Here is a 20,735-nt window from a genome sequence, read left to right as displayed (position 1 = left end):
AGTTGATTTTTATCGCACGTCTTGTGGAAGTTGCAAGTATATAGCGCAGGGATTTTCACATACTCTAAGATTTTATATTTAATATCTTCAAAGGGTCATAGTCTTATGGGCCTGATCGTTGTGTGGGTATCTTTTTAGTCTCTTTATGAGCTTGATTCGTTTGAAAATGGTATTGGATTGCTGTGTTTTGTGTTTGGTCACTACATATTCATAAATACCAAACGGCTTTGTTTGATCACTTATCTTGGTAAAATCTGAGAGAAAACCCGATTGGTGATAATATCATCTGAGCCAGAGAGATTTATAGCACAGCTAGTTCATGAAAATTTTGTGTGAGATGTTTTCTGACATCCGTTTGACAAATAGAATATTATTTTGGATAAGATTATGAGGATGTTGGGATTGTTGTATCACTTGGCATTTAATAACAGTCTTTGATTGAGAGACTTCGAGTGCTTATAATTAATATATAGTTTACAAAAAAATCATTGGTTTTTCATGGCATAGTTAAAAGCTTGCATTTTCTGTCTTGCATCATAAAGTTTGGGTTGTAATTGAAATTTGACTATTGTTAGCTATTGACGATTACAGGGATAGTCATGCAGCCCAAAAAAAGAAAGGGAAAAGTTGTCTCTAGTCGCCAAATTTCTTCAGTTAGGGTGCCCCAAACGGCATCTCATCGAATACGAAAAACCAAAAAAGCAATAGTTGTAGAAGACCATATTGAAGAAGACGAGAATATTGAGTTGGAAGAAGAACATGATGAGGAGATAGAGGTTTCTAATGGGCAAGAAGAAAGTTTGTAGCAAGTAGATAATGTTGAGTTGGAAGGAGAACATGATGAGGAGATAGCGGTTTCTAATGGGCAAGAAGAAAATTTGCATCAAGTTGATGAGAACGAGAGCGATGGAGAGTCTAAATTGGGATATATTCTGGAGGTCCTATAGATAACAAAGTTTTGGTCGATTATGAGGACCATATTGCTTGCAAGATTTGGGCTGGAAAGGTTTTTTTTTTTACATCTATGCTTAATTCATTTTATAGTCGTGTTATTTATTTATTTATTTATTAAATTAAAATCTTGTTTAATTTTGTAGGAAAGGGGTATTCTAAAACTGCACCACCATACCGTCAAACTAGAGCAATGGGACATAAGTGAAGAACCACCTCTTTTCCAAAAGAAGCTAGAAGCTACCGGGTTGTTAAACTTAGCCTTGTATTCGTGGAAGAACTTCAATGCAGTAGTGATTTCAGCATTTTGTGAGAGATGGCATCAAGAAACAACTACTTTCCATCTCCTATTTGGCGAGATGACCATTACTCTCGATGATGTCAGCCAAATTTTGGGGATTCCAATCAAAGGTCTTCCAGTGGAGGGAATCTATTTGTTAGATAAAGGAAAAGCGTAAGAATTGCTTATACAAAAGCTTGGTTTGACGGGCCTAAAAATGTACCCAAAGTGAAAAAAGGGCATGTGACTCTAGAGTGGTTAAGGAAGACATTCTCTAACACGCCCGAAGATACTACGGCTGAAATTGTTGACTGTCATGTTCGAGTTTATTTGTTGTTTCTTTTGGGGTGTACAATCTTCAATGACAAGTCGGGAGTTGGTGTACACGTTGCCTACTTGCAGGTGTTGCTAGAATAAAGCAAAGGTTTGTAGAGAAGATTTGGAATGGTTATGTCATATGTGAAATATTGGGCATAGTCCTGTTACATTTCAAAATTATGGTTAGAGGCTAGTTTAAATCCACATTTTGTAGTTTTTAAAGACATCACAGTTGTGATTAAGTTTGAGAAATTTGTTTTCAGGATGTATTCAACACAGTTGCAGGATCTGAAGTGAATACTTCACTGCGGAAAGGGATGAGAATCTTGAAAGTCTTGTTTTTGTGAGCGAGATCAGTCATGTAATCATGCGCTCTATGGAAGTTGAAAATTAGGTGGAAGACAGTACCAACAGTTGGGCAGTGCCTCTTCTTATCGGATAGTTTTCTTACTACAAATGTAACTCTTATCAGAACAATCAATGCAACTATAGCAATGGGCAAAGTGGTGAAGCTGTTACTAAGTGATTCCATTAAGGCCATGTTGGTTGTAGAATAGAATGAACGGAATATCATTTCCGATACTGTTATATAGACATATAGTGCATGTGGGAAAATAATAAATAATACTGATCTTAGCAGTAACTAATTAAGTGCAAATTGTATATTAAGGCAGACATTTAGATTTTAGCTCACTCAATAAAATTAAGTTGATGGTAAGACTGTTGTCTCGGCATTTTAACCTGTCCTTGGGAATCTATAACTTCACGAGTTTTGTAGTCTCGCGAAGTTTGCAGTATGGAACATATGAGCCACGACTTTGTCACGAAGAATTCTTGGCATATGTATGTGTAAAGTCAAATTATTGTGGGAACAAAATCTAATCTAAGTGTAAGACAGTCCATTCCAACTAACTAAAGCAGAAAAGCTAGCCTGGTGCGAACGTCTTTTCGCTTTAAGGTAGTTTATTTAAACCGATCTTAATGTAGAACTAGCAAAATCTAATCTAAGTATAAGACAGTCCAGTCCAACCAACTAAATCAAACAAAGCTAGCTAGCAAAATCTAATCTAAGTGTAAGAGGCAAATCGGATCCACCAACAGAGGCATAAAGGGATAGTCTAACTGGAACATCTTTGTTTATATAAGTTAGTTCAATTAAACCATTCCTAATGCAGGACCTACACATTTCGTCTATGTATAAGACGGTCCATTCCAACTAACAAAAGGGGGCATAGAGTAGCTCAATGTGAACATCTACTCTTTTTAAGTTAGTTAAATTGAACCATTCTGACCAACACATCTCTCTTCATTTGAAATTTGAAATTTTGACAAAATATTTCGGTACAACTTACTATAAGGTCGGATTTCAAAATTCAAATTCAAATTTTGGGCGGGTTTCGAGATTTCACTGAAATTTAAAATCCAATTTGAAATTTTGGGCAAAAAATTAAAATTAAAATTTTGTGTTTTGAATTTCAAGTTGGTTTTGTGTTATCACTAACTCCAATTTCAATTCAATTCATGTTTTCATATTATATTGAACATGAAAGGAAGAATACAAACCAAATTACCAAAATATTGTGTTCGAAATTTTACTAAAATTTAAAATTCAAATTCAAATTCAAATTTTAAAATTTGGGCAGGAAATTTCAATTTAAATTTCATCTTCAAGACTTCATATGAAAAAAAAAAAAAAAAAAAAAAAAAAAAAAAAATTGACCAAAAATTTTGAATCAAAGTTTTCCTTCACTATATATATGCTCAGAACCCAAAACCCTAAATCCTAAATTGAGTCGTGTATTTAAATTCCAAAAATAATAATTTTGTAAGCCAAAATTCAATAATAAATTTTGAATTAAAGAAAAAAATATATTGTTCAAATTTAATTTCATTTACATCTCTCAGAAGTACAAAACCTTACCCATAAACCTTAAACCCCAACTCAGCTCATATAGTGTAGTGGGGAGACCATAAAATGAATATGTAACATTTAGGTGTATAAAAACAATGGTTAGTAATGTTTTTTTAATTATTGTCTTAAAATAAAAAATTTGTCAGCCACTGTGAACCAAATTTGAGTGAATTACTAAAAATTGACCAATTTTGACCAACTAAACGGTTTATAAACCCAAAACCCTAAACTGAGTCGTGTATTTAAATTTCAAAAATAATTTTGTGAGCCAAAATTCAATAATAAATTTTGAATTAAAGAAAAAAAATATTGTTCAAATTTAATTTCATTCACATCTCTGTAAAGTACAAAACCTTACCCATAAACCTTAAACCCTGAACTTAGCTCATATAGTGTAGTGGGGAAGACCATAAAATGAATATGTAACATTTAAGTGTATAAACAATGGTTAGTAATGTTTTTTTAATTATTGTCTTAAAATAAAGATTTTTTCAGCCACTGTGAACCAAATTTGAGTGAATTACTAAAAATTGACCAATTAAACAGTTTAGATCAGCTATCCAAAACGAGATAGGTTAGTCCAGTCCAACCATCCAATGCAAATGAAGTTAGCCTAATCTGAACGTCTTTTATTTTAAAGATGGTTCCAATGAACCGTTCTTAAGACAGGTCCAACACAATCTCCTATCTTTCTAAGACGGTCCAGTCCAACCATCCAATGCAGACGGAGTTAGCCTAATCTGAACGTCTTTTATTTTAAAGATGGTTCCAATGAACCGTTCTTAAGACGTGTCCAACACAATCTCCTATCTTTCTAAGACGGTCCAGTCCAACCACCCAATCCAAACGGAGTTAGCCTAATCGGAACGTCTTTTATTTTAAAGTTGGTTCCAATAAACCGTTCTTAAGATAGGTCCAACACAATCTCCTATCTTTCTAAGATGGTCCAGTCCAACCATCAAATGCAGACGGAGTTAGCCTAATCTGAATGTCTTTTATTTTAAAGATGGTTCCAATGAACCGTTCTTAAGACAGGTCCAACACAATCTCCTATCTTTCTAAGACGGTCCAGTCCAACCATCCAATGCAAACGGAGTTAGCCTAATCGAAACGTCTTTTATTTTAAAGTTGGTTCCAATAAACCGTTCTTAAGATAGGCCGGTCTAACACAATCTCCTATCTTTCTAAGACGGTCCAGTCCAACCATCCAATGCAAACGGAGTTAGCCTAATATGAACGTCTTTTATTTTAAAGTTGGTTCCAATGAACCGTTCTTAATACTCATCTCAGATACAAGAATCATTTCCATCTTATTAAACCTTCCCATATAAGAGTGACCTTCCATAGTTTTTTCCATCCCATGATTATGACGACCACAATCAACTCGTAGTGTCCATCTATCTAAACTACCACGTTCAAAACACGCTTTTAATTTAAAAGGACAATTCATATTTTTTGTTCCAGTCTTTCTCACTGTCTTCTCGTTTGCTTCTACCTTTTTATGAGATCGAAATTTACCACCACGCTCACATATCAAAATAAGTTTAGGAGCCTTCCCACCAATTGCATTTTGAGATTTCCCAGTGACGATAATAGCTCCCACTTCACTTCCTTTATGTTGTGTCCAATCAATCAAATCTTGACGACTATCAAATACCTATAAATCAATTTAAGTATTCATTAATCCATGGGTCAGAAGGTATTAAATCAAAAAAAGTAAGTTTCAAAACATATATTCATCCATGCATACCATGTTGGTGTTAAAATGTTCGGTTTGATCTATGTAGTGCTCCTCCGAAGATGCATTTGAATTTTGTGAAGTTCGAAGTGCATCAATTGGTACCTCATTGTGACTGTATCCTATAACATTTACAGTGAATTATAATGTTAGCTAAAAATTTGTCACAAGAAAAATATGGGATATCTATCAAAGTAACTAAGAGACGGCCAAATTAGACTGTCTAATGCTTCATAAGTCGCTCCAGTTGGGGCGCCAGAGTCTTTGAAAGTTAGTTGGCCTGGGACATCTCGAACGTAAGACTATTCCCATTTCCCAACACTCACTATTCAAATCAACCATTAAACGGAAGAGATTGTCCATATAGATTGAGTTTGCATAAATACTTTGTAATCACATTTTGTACAAGTCGTCCTCATAATGATTTCATAATAAATTGATATTGGAATCATTATGAACAATAGTTGTATATGGAGTTACCTCGTCTTGGTCGCCGTCTTGGTCACTTGATTGAAATTTCTCTTCATTAAATAGTTCATTTTCCACATTAAAAACATCATATGCCCATTCCATTTCACTCAATGTCATAAAAAAAAAATGAAAAACAAAAAGATGGGTTGTAAATAGAAATAGAACAAAAGAATTTGAAAAAGAAGATGAATATGTGTAGAGAAAGAAGAGATGTGTGGGTTAAGTTTATTTGGATTGAAAAATGAGAGGAGTGGAAAAAAAAAGTGTGGGTTTAAGGAAAGTTTGTTGAGAGAGTAAAAAGACAAAACTTGAGTAAAAAGACAAAACTTGAAATTTATGTGTTTTCACTTTTTAAGTGGAGTATGCACTAAGAGATTATTTGGGGACATATCTGGTATTAATTTTTTTTTTTAAAATAGGGTCTGCCTTGAGCCCTTGAGAGATATGGGGTCTGTTAGGGGTGGCAGTTTTGTACACGACCTGCTAACCCGACACGAATCCGACACGAAATTAGCGGATTTGGGTTGGAAAAAAAGGCTTTTGGGTCATTTAAGGGTTGACCCGCCAAACCCGTCAAATAAATGGGTTGGGTTAGGGTCACACATGTTAACTCGGGTAACCCGTTAGTATACCCGATTAGTTCCCGGGTCCAATGGGTCAGGTCATCAACCCGTGACCTGTATGACTGTTTTAAGTCCTTAAACATATATGTTTCTGAATTTTATTAAATCTCATAATCCCAATTACCTAAAAGAAAATACTAAACAGAAAATGATCAACTAGATTTAGAAGGATAAGCCGGCAATCCAGCATATAGAATATTATAGATTCATTCAATAAAATATATTATCACGTACATTAACATTGAACCCTTACCCTAGTCTCAATTATATAAAGAGAACAATGAAACCGTCAAAGTCACAATAATATTTGCATTTATTTAATAATAGATTTGCCCACGAGATAGCAAAGTGGATAAACTGGACATGCATGGTTGTTGTTTCTAGTTTGGTTATGTTTTTTGTTTGGCTAACAGGTTGTTTCACTTGTTTGGTTCAAACGTTTAGCAGATGCATGTGCTTCAACAACTCTGCGCACTTTTGCAAGTTCTTTTATTATTTAGATTAATAAATATTCTTTATCCAAAAATAAAAAAAATAGAACTTACAGGTTATCTATTAACCCAATCCAAAATTGACCCGCTGGCTTAGCGGGTCACCTGTGGATAACCCGTTACATATGCGGGTTGGGTTTGGATTTGACAAACTTGACACGATTAGTAATTGGGTCGGGTTTGGGTTTGCTCTCCTAACACGTGACCCGAGTATGATACGATACGAACCTGACCCAACACGACCCATTGCCACCCCTAGGTCTGTATATAGCAATTCCCTTTCATAATAGATAATTTTCCTATAAAAAATCATTCCAAATGAAAATGTTTAACTTGGTAAAAAATTATTTTGTAATTTGAAAAATCTGGACCGTTGGATAATTTTATAATACTGTAAGCAAATTTTGATACGTCTAAACATCTTCAAATATATTGATTTTTTCTAAAAATGATTTATATTGTGGGAAAAACATCTCCAACCAAAAAACAGTTTCTAATTTTTATTTTTTATGGTGAAATTTATTTGGGGTTGGTTTAAATGGAGTTCAAATAACTGGCAGGAATTAACTAACTTGAACGGCCGATTCTTGAACTTATTATATAAATATAAACTCCAGACATTGTCCCAAAACTCAAATGAAGTTTAAACTATGATGATCAAACAAGCAATCCGTCAACCTCTAGAAACAACATCAACAAAAATCCTCCACTTGCTACCCTCACAAGTAATTTACACTCTCCGTTCATGCAAAGACTTAAAAACCCTCCTTCAAATCCACGCTCAACTACTCATTTCAGGTTACAAACAAAACAATATCACAAACACCCAACTCGTAAATTCCTACTCACAATTAAAAAACCGGATTCCGCTCGTTTAGTTTTCGATACATGTATAAACCCAAGTGTTATTTTATGGAACACTACGATTAAAACATATAACAGAAATTTCCAGTCAAAAGAAGCTATTAAAATGTACTATAAAATGTTAGAAAATAAGGTTGTACCTGATAAGTATACTTTTACATTTGTTTTGAAAGCATGTACTGGGAATTTAGACTTAGAAGAGGGTGTTAAGATACATAATGAAATTGCTTTGAAAGGTTTAGAGTGTGATGTTTATGTTGGGACTGGTTTGATTGATATGTATTGTAAAATGGGACATGTCGATAAGGCTAGAAAAGTGTTTGATCAAATTCCTGTGTTGGATGTTGTTTCTTGGAATGTGATGATTGCGGGGTTTTCTCAGAGTCGGGATTCTTATGAGGCTTTGAGATTTTTTAGAAATATGCAGTTTGCTGGGTTGGTGCCTAATAGGGTGAGTTTGTTAAACTTGCTTCCGTCTATTTCGGAATTGTCGGGTGTTGTGTTGTGTAAATCAGTTCATGGTTTTGTTGTTAGGAGAGGTTTTTGTTCTGTGGTTTTTAATGGGTTGATTGATACGTACTCAAAGTGCGGGCATGTAGATGCTGCACGTCTGGTTTTTGACCATATGATGGGTCGAGATGATGTTTCTTGGGGTACTATGATGGCTGGTTATGTACATAATGCTCGTTTTGGTGAGACGCTCAAGTTATTTGGTCGTTTGAGAATTGGCAACTTGAAATTGAATCAGGTGTCAGTAGTTAGTGCTCTTTCGGCTGCAGCTGAGATGGGGGATATGGACAAAGGGAAGGAGATTCATCACTATGCAATTGAAGATGGGATTGACATGGATGTTTCTGTTGCCACTTCTGTTATGACTATGTACGCAAAGTGTGGGGAACCAGAGAAGGCAAAACACATGTTTGTGGGAATCCCTCGAAAGGATATAGTTGCCTGGTCTGCAATTATTGCTGCTTTCGGCCAAACTGGCAATCCCATAGAAGCCCTGTCTCTATTTCGAGAAATGCAGGAGGGAAATAATAAACCGAATAGGATTACTATGATGAGTGTCCTTCCAGCTTGTGCAGAGTTATCTGCTTTGAATTTAGGAAAGAGCTTACATGGGTATATTATAAAATCTGACATTGGTATAGATGTTTCAACTGGGACAGCTTTGGTATCCATGTATGCCAGGTGTGGACGTTTTAGTCTAGCACAGACCCTGTTCAGTAGGATGCTGCATAAAGATGTTGTAACATGGAATGCTTTGATAAACGGATATGCACAAAGTGGTGATGCGCATCGCGCCATGGAAATGTTCCACCAGTTGCGACTGGAAGGGCATTGTCCAGACTGTGGCACAATGGTGGGTGTGCTTCCAGCTTGTGTGCTCATGGATGACCTTAACCAAGGCACCTGTGTTCATGGGCAAATCATCAAGAGCGGTTTCACGGCGGACCTCCATGTAAAGAATGCCCTCATCGATATGTATGCAAAGTGTGGAGACCTCACAACTGCTGAACTTTTATTTAACGAGACTGAGTTAACTAAAGATGAGATTTCATGGAATATATTAATCGCAGGTTACATGCAGAATGGGTGTGCCAAGGAAGCTATATGTGCTTTTCACCAGATGAGATCGGAGAGCCTCCAGCCTAATTTAGTTTCCATCGTCAGTGTCCTTCCAGCTGCAGCATATTTAGCGGCTATAAGAGAAGGTATGTCTCTGCATGGTTATGTCATTCGAACTGGGTTGGAGTCCAGCGTGCTTGTCGGTAACAGCCTCATTGACATGTATGCAAAATGTGGACGGGTCAACCTTTCAGAAGAAGTTTTCCACAGGATGTGCATTAGAGATACTGTGTCCTGGAATTCAATGCTTGCAGGGTATGCTTTACATGGGCTTGGCGATCCTGCTGTTGCGCTTTTCTCCAGAATGCTAGAGAGTTGCAATGAGGTTGATTCTGTGTCGTTTGTAAGTGTTTTATCTGCATGCAGACATGGTGGTTTGATAGAAGAAGGAAGAAACCTTTTCAGTTCGATGAGCTCCAGACATGGACTTGAGCCTCATCTGGAACACTATGCTTGCATGGTGGATCTGCTGGGCCGTGCAGGTCAGTTGGATGAAGCTTGGGAGTTTACTCAAAAAATGCCAATGCCCCTGATGCTAGTGTCTGGGGGGCTTTGTTGGGTGCTTGTAGAATGCATTCAAACATCCGATTAGGAGAAATTGCCCTGAGTCACCTGGTTAGGCTTGAGCCCCAAAATCCTGCTCATCACGTAGTGCTCTCGAACATTTATGCTCATTCTGGAAGATGGGGTGATGCGGGGAATACTAGAGCAGTGATGAGCAGAATGGGATTGAGGAAAATTCCTGGATGCAGTTGGGTTGAGATCAAGAACAAGGTCCACGCATTTAGAGTGGGTGATCTAACCCACCCACAGTTCAAACAGATGAGCTTACTGTGGGAAGGTTTACTTGAGAGGATGGGAAAAATGGGTTATATCCCAGACACAAGCTGTGTTCTTCATGATGTTGAAGAGGAGGAGAAAGAATCAGTCCTTTTCAGTCATAGTGAGAGACTGGCTATTGCCTTTGCTCTTCTTAATACAGAGCCTGGGCTGCCCATCCAAATAGTGAAAAACTTACGTGTTTGCCCAGACTGTCACACTATTACGAAACTCATTTCAGACATCACAGGGCGTAAGATAATAGTCAGGGATGCCACACGTTTCCATCATTTTGAGAGTGGTACTTGCTCTTGCAAGGATTACTGGTGAAAAAGCGAGAAGCATGAAGGCACTCCTGTCGTACAGCTTATAAACTACAAATCAGAAGGGAAGCTCAATGCTTTTCATTTTTTGTATTTTTGATATTTGCCAAGAGGACCGTAACTGTAGAAAGTTTGGGTACTCCTAACCAAGACGTTCAATATATTTTTAGAGTCTATATAAGGTGGTCGGTGGAGTTGGAGTTCATATAACCATTCCCTCCAAAAATGATCAAAATTCACATAATAGAGTACATATACCACACCACCTTGGTTCCTGATGAACCACAAATCGTAACCAAGCAAAGCCAGCTCACGTTCTTGATGTAACTAAACGAACGTGTGCTAGAAAGTTCGATATAAATGTACAGTCTTTTTCCTCTGAATTCCAAAAACCTACTAAGAAGGGTTGCAGTTCAAACCTACCAAATATTGTTTCTACTTTCTACTAAACTACTGGGATTCTAGTTGAGTTTGATATAATAAAAGTTTTTGCAACTTATTTGTTTTCTATTCCTACGTTTGTTTCACTACATTATTAGTTTTACTCAATAACTCGAACAAATAAAATTTATTGCTTGAGAGGAATAACTGTGTGCACCTTAAGTGAGTGGAAGAATTCCACCAATTTTGTTTTGTCATTTTATTTAACTAAGAAGCTGTTTTGAATTGCAGTACGGAAAATGTGATGTATTTGAAGGTCTTGGTAGATAAGAAACAAAATTGAGTGGTTTTTGCAGAATCAGACCTGGAATTTGTGGATGTTCTGTTCAGTTTCTCGACATTACCAATGGGAACTATAGTATGACTTATTAGGGATCAACCGAACCGTCAGTGCTAGGATGCATGAACAGTTTCTACCAGGGAATGGAGAGTCTTGAGGCACATCATTTTATGTATGAGGTAAAGAAAGAAATGCTGCTACGTCCGAGTAATTCTTCTGAACATCTATGCAGGAAGTTGAAATTGAATATTGATGACACAGAACCTACCATATATTGCACATGTGATTGTTGTCACGATACTGGGAATGTTTTGTTGGGTACAGATTGGTTTCACGTTTGCAGAAAATCTAAGATCTTGAATAGTCAAATGTACTTAAACAAAGAATACTACAACATAATTGATCTAGACAAAGGAAGTTTTGTGAAGGAACCAGCAACATTTATGATAACGGATGATTTGGAGGTAATGCCCATGTCAACATCAGTTTGCGTCGAGCTGCTTGAAAAGATTGGTGCTACAGCTTTCAACATGCTAGAGGAGATGACTGTAAAGGTTGGCTTTGGAGAGGTAATGTAACTATCCCAGAGGAGTATCTCTTCAATATTAACTTACTTTTATTTCTTTCATCTTTGTAAACACCACAATTCGGTTACGGTTCTTAGGACAGCCCACTCTCTGACTCTCCGAGGTCTTCAAGTGCTTATTGTTAGAATAGTTGTATGAACACAGCAACTAAAGTATAACAGAAGGAATAGTAGCAATGAAGAAACAAGGACAACAATAACTGGGAATAACCAAGGCGCAGATTAGGCTGTCCTTAAGGAAAGATTTCGCCCCCAATGGTGCAGAAAGGCAACAAAACATGGACGCCTTCCTCACGAGATTCAATGGTTAACAGCTGAAAAATGACTTTGCTTGGACTAGACGCACTACCCTCTAGAATAGCAATATAACTCTCTCTCCTACGGTAAGAAGAAGAAGAAAAAAAGAAAAGAACTGGTTTGAGTTTTACGTTCTCCGAGTTGAGTTCGATCAAGTCTATTCTCTCTATGGACTCACAAATTTATTTATAGATGGACTCACAGTCCTATTTATAGAGGTTAGGAGGAAGAGAGACCAATTCCTAATAGAACACTGAAACTTTGCTCAAGAAAAAGGCAAAACAAGTTTAGGCTATTGGTTAAACCACTACCCACAACAGTAAGCCCAAGCTCAAGCCCGAACCCTACCCGATGTGGTGGATAACCAATGTGGGACTATCTACTATGCACTAAAGTGGCGAGAACACCATTTGTTCATCTCCTCCACTTTGCACACACACTAGTATTTAGAAATACACAAGAGATTCTAACACTTATCAGGCAGATTCCGTAATTGAATTTAATTGTATTTTTTCCCGAGTAAATTCAATATTTAAGACTAGCATGGTCTAGGTCCAACACCAGTTCCTTTCAGTGTTCCACTGAACAGTTCATTGGAGGGAAGCTGAAGATTATAATTTGAGGCCGTTTTGGTGTTACTGCTTTAGCTAGCATTATAAGAGAGAGGAGTGCTTATTAATTATTTATGTTTACAACTTTATCTTGATGGAAGCTAGCTTATTTTTGTGTAGACCAATGAAGTATGAATCGAATTCAGGCAACTGTCACTTGTTTTCGGCAGTAATCTGTGTTGATGATTATACCGTTTCAGTCAGATTGTAACGATTTTGATTAGCAAGTGAACATATCATCAAAGTAGAGTCTGTTCATCTTCCTTGTGTATCAAGGAATTCCATTGGCTTGAATGCAATGCTTCCCTTAGCAGTTACTCTGAGACAACTCTAAGTTTCTTTCAAAGAGAAAAGACTTAACAAATAAAATTTACAGGATCCATTTTCTGCAACAAAAATTAAATATATGCTCACTGGTTTTGTTTGAATAAGGTGCTTTCAAGTGTTCTAGGTAGCATTCATTTCAGGTTCTATCGTCTTTCTTTTTCTTTGTTTTTTTTTCCCTTTCTCAATCTCTCACTCTCACTTTCTTTTGTGTTTGCATTTTCTTCAGGTTCTCTCTCTCCTCCGACTTCTTTTTGTCTCAGAGATACCTTTAACAGACTTGTTTTTGGCCACACTGAAACTCGCAAAGACTTTGTCGATTATCTTCTAAGTCAATTTATCATGCCTCTTGGGACTATAGTGAAACTACTGTACCAAAGGCCACCTCTGTGATGTGTTCATAACCTGTATAAGAGTGTCGAAATGTTAGAAGTTGGTCTTTACTTGAAATCAGAGCATTTAAAAAAGAAGCTACTTTCATCACAGATTGCAGCATAGTTTTGGTACCAGATTCATCCTTTAGGCATCGAGGAAAATTTTTACCCCCAAGTCCCTGTGAATTTGAGTCGCTTGATTCAAAAACAATATTTCGGAACATTGGTGTTACTATGGTTAACCCTGTCTTAACCAGTTATGGAAAAAATGGGTTTGTCAAAGACGGAACAAAGTTCAAGGTATCCGATGACTTAACTGTGCTGCCGCTTTCTCCCATCTCTGGCATTTCAATTTTCAACAAACTCAATATTCCGTCAGTGACATAGAAGAGCGGGTGGTTGAGTTTGGGAAGGAGGAGGTAAGCTATTGGAATAATGATTTCCTCTGTATATTCTTTTATTGCAAGACTCTTACAATGGCATATATCTTCTCTTTAACTGGATAATAGGTGATCTCAATTGCATTTCTCTGGATTATGACTAACATACTTCAAATGTTGAATAACTTGAGAGAACTACTACTCAAAAAAATTGCAATCCAAGGGCGGATTTGATGTCTATGTTGAACACCATTTACTGTTTCTCGTGCAGGCTCTAAACCTATTGGAGGCTGCCTTGATCTCAAATTCAGCTTTGACAAATGCTTTCAACTTCCAATGGAAGAGTGAGGAAGCAAAAGATAGAGAAAAGCACAGGTTGGTGATTTTCGTAGGAAAAACACAGGCCACACAAAGTCACAAACCATGAAGCACAACTCTGTTATTCCGTTAGCTCTACTATAGTTCAATTGCTTTTCAGTTCCATAACTATATCCCTGTAGTCATTTAGTTTTTTTTACAATAGAAGCACATGTGAGATTTTACGGTGCTGTTTCAGTGTGTTGGGTTCCTTCGTGTTAGACCCTTTAATCTGTACTATGAGTACTCTGAGTTTCTTTTGTCTTGGATACACATTTTAAGTCGGTAAGTCCATACACTACAATGCTAAGTTTTATTTGTTTTTCATCTCAATGGACTCATGTATTTGTACTGATGTGCATTCCTTGATATGAATTTCCTGGCATACATGTTGTTTGCACTGAGTAGTAAAAATGAGAAGACACTAAATTCATCCCAGTTATGGATCTCACCAGTAATTATACACAGACCTACTTAACCAACCTACGAACTGATAATCATTGATTTACATACATAACCCACGTGGATGTGACTCACAATCGCAATAGTAGGTCGAACACAAGAATCTTCTGCTTCGTCCAACTAGTGCAGCTGACTTTCAATGTAGGGCACTTAAATTCAATATTGATGAGACCGAACCTATCAAGTATTACAAATGTTCTTGTTCTAACAGAAACAATCATAAAAAAGATAAGGTGTACACTTCTCCTGATAGTCGGTGCTCCAATGGGAAACAAATGAACAAGAGGGAGTTGTTCTTAATTGAAGAAAAGTTGTTTACTGATGTTAAAGATAATAACAAGGGAGGAGTTTTTGTGAAGGGAACATCCAACTTTATCGTTACCGATGATTTAAAAGTAATGCCTATGTCAGCATCCAGTAGCGTTGAGCTTCTCTGCAAGCTTGGTATCAAAGATGTTAACATCCTCATGGAGAGGATATGGAATTTGGCTTAGCAGAGGTACACACCTTTCTTTTCTGCTAGAGAACTAGGTCTAGATTTGTCTGAAATTAGAGAACCCCAAAGGCAAATGTGATAGAGTGCAATGCTCTGAAATATAGCCCCTCAGCGGCACGCCCATGTCAGGTAGGGATTTGTAATTCAAGTTACGTGTTAGTGCATGAACGTGCAGTTGAGGGGATTTATCACTTGGTTGAGGACGTGGGTTGGCTGCTGAAATTATAATGTGAATTTAGAGGCCTAAGGTTGGATATATGTGCCAAATAAGCCACAATGTTCTACTTGGAGATGCAACCATACTAGCTCTTGGCTGATGGGACTGATGGAATGCATCTCCCATAGGACCGCCAAGTTTTTGTGTACTTGGTACATCGTTCAACTTAAACAACAACACAAAAAAGGGACTGAAATAAGATAACGCATAATAAGTTTGATACTTTATTTACCTATTTTTTGTTTCTCCAGTTGTTGTCTCTTCTCAGGTTATCGTTGCTCTCAACAACACCTCGTACAGATTGCTTTTGCTGAGAAGCGTTGAATCACATAGTAAGTTGATGTTTAATAAAAAAGGTCCAGTTGAGCATGAAATTAAATTTAAGCCCTGCAAAGAGATGACTCTAAAGGTAATGCTTAGAAAGTCCAGCAACAATTTACTGTATGCAGAATCACAGGAAGATTTCATTGAATTTCTTCTTAATCTTCTTGTTATACCTGTGGGAGCTGCAGTGGGCCTCCTCAATAAAACTCCTTTACTAGGAAGCATTAGTAACCTGTACAGGAGTGTGGAAGAATTAGATGATAGTGGGTACATTAAGGGGGAATGTTTCAAGTCCAAGCTACTTTCACCAGAGATTTCTGCAAAAGAAAATTACCAAATTCAGCTTCTACACAGTACATGTACTCGACCTACGACTTGTTTTATATATAAAGGATTGGGTTCAACATGAGAAACAGACCATTGGTACGTTTGGTTCGTCTCCTACTGTTGAACGAATAGCGAAGAATGGAATTTTAGAGGGACCAAAAATGTTCATGGGGACTGATGATTTGATTGTGACACCTTCCTCAGCCACTGCTTACATTTCTGTTCTCAAAAAATACAATGTTCCCATCAGTGACATAGAGGAGCGGGTGTTTACCATTAGCGAACATGAGGTAATTAACTTTTTGTTATTCAGGGTAAAGTTCATGATATAGCTGGCTGAATCATGCAACACTTAGCATAATGTGTTTAGAGACTGTGCTTGCAGATGTTTCGAGAATGGCTGGTAAAAATTGAAAAAGTAAGGATTTTCTTTATCATGGTAAGTAATGCTTTTACCAAAACCTACTGCAAGAAAGATGCAATTACTTGTACACTCAAAACTTCGCTGTCATTACAAGTCTGCATAAATCTGAGTATGTTTGGAGGTTCTATAGAGAAGATTTTGGTGGAAAGACGACAAAAACCTCTAGTTTTAGTTCATCATATTGTTAACAAGGTATCTTCTGCTTAAGTTTCAGGATTACCTAGTATATCCTTGGTCAAATTAAATCGACTTGCTAAGGTTTGTTTCATTGTTTGGTTGACAGAAAAATATTAGTCGCCAAAGAGATTGCTAGGAAGTTTTTGCCCCCATAACAGGGTCTTCTATGAAGTTTTTTGCCCCCATAACAGGGTCGCAATGCAAGAATTTTATTTTCCGAAAGTGCGACGCCCTGCGCTGAGTTGCAAGTTGCAACTAAAGGATTTGTATTGTTGATGTGAGTCTGAAACCCAGTCGATTGTTATGTTTTCACAGTCGTACGTCACACAAGCTCTTCTAATTAGTAGTTGGTGAAAGTATTGTAACTTTTTAGGTTTCTGGAAACCTATATTGATGTTCCGAGTAGGTTTTTCCATGTTCTGCCTGTTTATTCATCGTTTAATCAACTTTCCACAATCTATAAGAGACATTTGATGCCTTGGATTGACTGACTGGCTAATCTAATAATGTGCTTTTGGTGCAGGCTTTAAAATTGTTGGAGGCCTCGTTGACATCTAAGGCAGTCTTGACCACTGCTCTGGATTACTGGATATCAAATTATTGAAGAAATCAAAGATCGAAAAGTGAAGTTTCATGTATTAATTCTTGGATGTCATTTGCTGCCAATGAGAAACATGATGCATTTTCTTTCAAGCTAGGTGTTGGTTTTGTAGCTTATTCTGAAGGCATAGTAGCCATTTTCTTGTTCCTTGAATTGTTTAATTAACTGTAGGACTATGCCTCCTTTTTCTCGAGTTTGACAATCCTATATGAGTTCTGTTTGATTAAAATGTTCCTGCCTTCCATGTTAGTCACGGACAGATGCATTTGAAACTTCACGGCAGGTGGAAATTCAGAACGAACCTATTCTATGTGCACTCTATTTTGAAAGGTATCAGTTTGCAACAATCTCAATTCAAGCAACATATAGTTTGACAGTTTCTATAGGTCGAGCTTAGTGTAATTGTGTAAACGGCCAGTAAAATTAGCAGAGAAGTAGTTCAGGCGACGTCTACTAAGCAACAAATGTGAGGATGAAGGCTGCGGAACAAAACCTTTTTTAAGGAATTTAAGCCATATCAGATCACTGACTTTCTAAGGTGTTTAAGCTGATTAATCCAATTCTTTGACCTTACTGAAGTCGCATTTTTATGTGTAAATTTACTATGTCTCTTTGAGGAGCCTAGACATTTCACGTATAATTAACCAACTAGTTTTCAAACCTGTCTTACGAATGGGTGTAGTTATATTAAATTATTCTAAAAAATATTAGTAATTATACAAAGCTATAAGATATATATGAAAATTATATTAATCACTAATTTAAATTTCTTGCACAACTCTCAATAAAAAGAAAACACCAAACCTTGATAAAATTTATGACTTCTTTTAATAATTGAAGTTTGATGAGAATGCTCAATGTGGTGAAAATGATATTGAAACTACTTGAATAGCAAGACACTCTCAATCATAAAAAAATAATTATGATAAATATTATTTAAAATACAAAACTATACTTGTCGAGACATTATATTCCCTCTACAAATAATACAACTATGTTTCGAGGTTAGTTCAATGCATTTGCATTAAGTTTCCGATTTTCTGTTAATTATTCATTGAGGTTAATTCAATGTAGTTATTGCATCTAGTTTCCGATTCCCCATTACTTATTCTTTGAGGTTAGTTCAATGCAGTTGCATCAAGTTTCTGATTTTCCGTTAATTATTCTTTGAGGTTAATTCAGTGTAGTTGTATCAGGTTTATGATTTCTCGTTAGTTATTCATTAAGGTTAATTTAGTGCAGTTGCATTTAGTTTTTGATGTTTCATTAATTAGTTTTTGAGATTAGTTCATTTCATTTCCATTCAGGTTCCAATTTCTCATTAATTACTATTTCAGATTAGTTCAATATATCTGCATCCAGTTTCTAATTTTCAGTTAATTATTTTTAGAGGTTAGTTCGATGTTCAATGCATTTGCATCTAGTTTCAAATTTCTAGTTATTTATACTTTGAAGTTAGTTCGACCAGTTACATCCGATTTCTTATTTCTTGTTAACTATCCTTTGAGGTTATTTCAATGCATTTGTATCAAGTTTCTGATTTTTCGTTAAATATTCCTCAAGATATTACATCCAAATTCTGATTTACCATTAGTTAATCTCTAATTTTAGTTTAATGCAATTGCATCAAGTTTATGATTTTCCGTTAATTATTCTTTGAGGTTAGCTCAATGTAGTTACATCCAATTTTCGATTTCTAGTTAATTGCTCTTTGAGGTTAGTTCAATGCATTTGCATCAAGTTTTCGATTTATCATTAATCATTTTTTGAGGTTAGTTTAATGTAGTTGTATCAAAATTTATGATTTCCCGTTAATTATTCATTGAGATTAGTTCAAAGCAGTTGCATCTATTTTTCAATGTTTCGTTAATTAGTCTTTGAGATTAGTTCATTGTATTTGCATACAGTTTCTGACTTCCCGTTAATAACTATTTGAGGTTAGTTCAATATATTTGCATCTAGTTTTTATTATTTATGTTTTGAGGTTAGTTCGATGCAATTACATTCGATTTCTGATTTTTCGTTAACTATTCTGTGAGGTTATTTAATTTCAATGCATTTGCATCTAGTTTTTGATTTCCCACCAATTATTCTATGAGGTTAGTTCAACACAGTTGCATTCGATTTTTAATTTTCTATTAATTATTTTTTGAGATTAGTTCAATGCATTTGCATCCAGTTTCAAATTTCTCGTTAATTATTATTTGAAGTTTGTTTGATGTATTTGCATATTGTTTCCAATTTCCTGTTAAATATTTTTCAAGGATTTGCATCCAATTTCTAATTTCTCGTTAGTTATTCTCTGACAACGTTTAATGCAGTTACATCCAGTTTCCGATTTTTAGTTAATTACTTTTTGAGTCTGGTTTATTGTATTTGCATAAAGTTTTCAATTTCCTGTTAATTACTCTTTGAACTCAATTCAATGTATTTGAATCCAGTTTTTAATTTTCTTTTAATTATCCAATGTGGTGTGTAATACCAACTTCAAACAGGATATAAAAATAAATTATGTTTCATTTACTATGTGGGATCATCAAAAATTATCTAGTTCCCGATTTCCCGTTAATTATTCTTTAAATTATACATGACTCACTATGTGGGATCTTTAAATATTATCTACGAACGTGTGATGTTATATTAATTATTCTGAAAAATATTTGCAACTATATATGCAGAACTATTATATATGAATATTATATTGATAACTCGTCCAAATTTCTTATAACGTGAAAATCTCATTATCCATTAAAAAAAAAGAACTCACCCTTTATAAAACCCTTCAACTTTATTTTGTTGTTTAATAATAGAAGTTTTTTTAAAGTTTTGTGAGATTGCCTAATAAAGCGAAGTTCATATTGGAGCTACTTGAATAGCAAGGCGTTCTAAATCATACGAAAAGAGATAAAATAAACATTATTTTAAATGCAAAACTATACTTATCGAGACATTCCCATAACATATAACATAACTATGTTTTGAGGTTAGTTCAATCTATTTGCATCCAGTTTCTGATTTTCAATTCCATTATTTATTTTTTGATGTTAGTTCAATGCAGTTGCATATAGTTTCCGATTTCCCGGTATTTATTTTTTGAGGTTAGTTCAATGCATTTACATCAAATTTCCAATTTCATATTAATTGTTCTTCGAGGTCAGTTCAATGCATTTGCATCCAATTTCCGATTTTCCGTTAATTATTCTTTGAGATTATTTTAATGCATTTGCATCCAGTTTTTTATTTCTCGTTTATTATTCGATAAGGTTGCATTGGAATCTAGTTTCCGATTTCTCGTTAATTATTGTTTGAGGTTAGTTCAATGAATTTGCATCCAGTTTTCGATTTTCCATTAATTATTTCTTGATGTTAGTTCAATGCATTTGCATCCAGTTTATTTTTTTAGATTAGTTCAATACAGTTGCATCCGGTTTCCGATTTCCCATTAATTATTATTTAAGATTAATTCTATGAATTTCTTGTTCCCAATTTATAGTTAATTTTTTTTTTTATGTTAGTTCAATACAGTTGCATCCAGTTTTCGGTTTCCCATTAATTTAATCATTGAGGGTTAGTTCAATGCATTTCCAACCAGTTTTTTATTTCCCGACAATTATTTTTTTTATGTTAATTCGATGTAT

At 35.6% G+C, this 20,735-nt stretch overlaps 2 protein-coding genes across 21 annotated transcripts; both read left to right on the top strand.

The window, feature by feature from the left end:
• The first annotated feature begins 7,394 nt into the window (after window positions 1-7,394).
• Window positions 7,395-10,904, top strand: LOC147486375 (pentatricopeptide repeat-containing protein At2g39620-like). The gene is given in 2 exon segments (XM_086573430.1): window positions 7,395-9,798; window positions 9,801-10,904. Coding segments are annotated over 2 exon segments (2,895 nt in total). The 5' UTR covers window positions 7,395-7,529; the 3' UTR covers window positions 10,427-10,904.
• Window positions 10,905-12,472: 1,568 nt separating this feature from the next.
• On the top strand, window positions 12,473-17,398 carry LOC147486374 (uncharacterized). Of its 20 annotated transcripts, none has more exons than XR_015201114.1 (5): window positions 12,473-13,751; window positions 13,984-16,185; window positions 16,281-16,635; window positions 16,669-16,773; window positions 17,020-17,398. XR_015201114.1 is itself a non-coding variant. In XM_086570831.1 (5 exons), the coding sequence occupies exons 2-4, from the start codon at window positions 14,033-14,035 to the stop codon at window positions 15,975-15,977; spliced, it is 420 nt and encodes a 139-aa protein (XP_086426957.1). In that variant the 5' UTR covers window positions 12,476-13,751; window positions 13,984-14,032; the 3' UTR covers window positions 15,978-16,185; window positions 16,281-17,398. The 20 variants fall into 20 exon arrangements, 3 of the variants coding, with proteins under 3 accessions (XP_086426956.1, XP_086426957.1, XP_086426958.1); XR_015201116.1 differs by having other exon boundaries at window positions 12,474-13,751; window positions 16,281-16,511; window positions 16,603-16,635; window positions 16,669-17,398; XR_015201112.1 differs by having other exon boundaries at window positions 12,474-13,751; window positions 16,281-16,511; window positions 16,603-16,773.
• Window positions 17,399-20,735: the final 3,337 nt, after the last annotated feature.

The sequence above is a fragment of the Coptis chinensis genome, chromosome 7 (genome assembly GCF_015680905.1).
Source record: "Coptis chinensis isolate HL-2020 chromosome 7, ASM1568090v1, whole genome shotgun sequence".
NCBI lineage: Eukaryota > Viridiplantae > Streptophyta > Magnoliopsida > Ranunculales > Ranunculaceae > Coptis > Coptis chinensis.
Note: the sequence above shows the minus strand (reverse complement) of the source record. Positions and strands in the feature narration are given on the sequence as shown.

Bases quoted from the DNA above. Each gene is read 5' to 3' on its own strand.
- LOC147486374 (XM_086570830.1), top strand. From the start codon at position 15,826: ATGATAGTGGGTACATTAAGGGGGAATGTTTCAAGTCCAAGCTACTTT. The intron at 16,186-16,280 runs GTAATTAACTTT...CTGTGCTTGCAG, and splicing joins TTACCATTAGCGAACATGAG to ATGTTTCGAGAATGGCTGGT. The intron at 16,335-17,019 runs GTAAGTAATGCT...CTTTTGGTGCAG, and splicing joins TAAGGATTTTCTTTATCATG to GCTTTAAAATTGTTGGAGGC.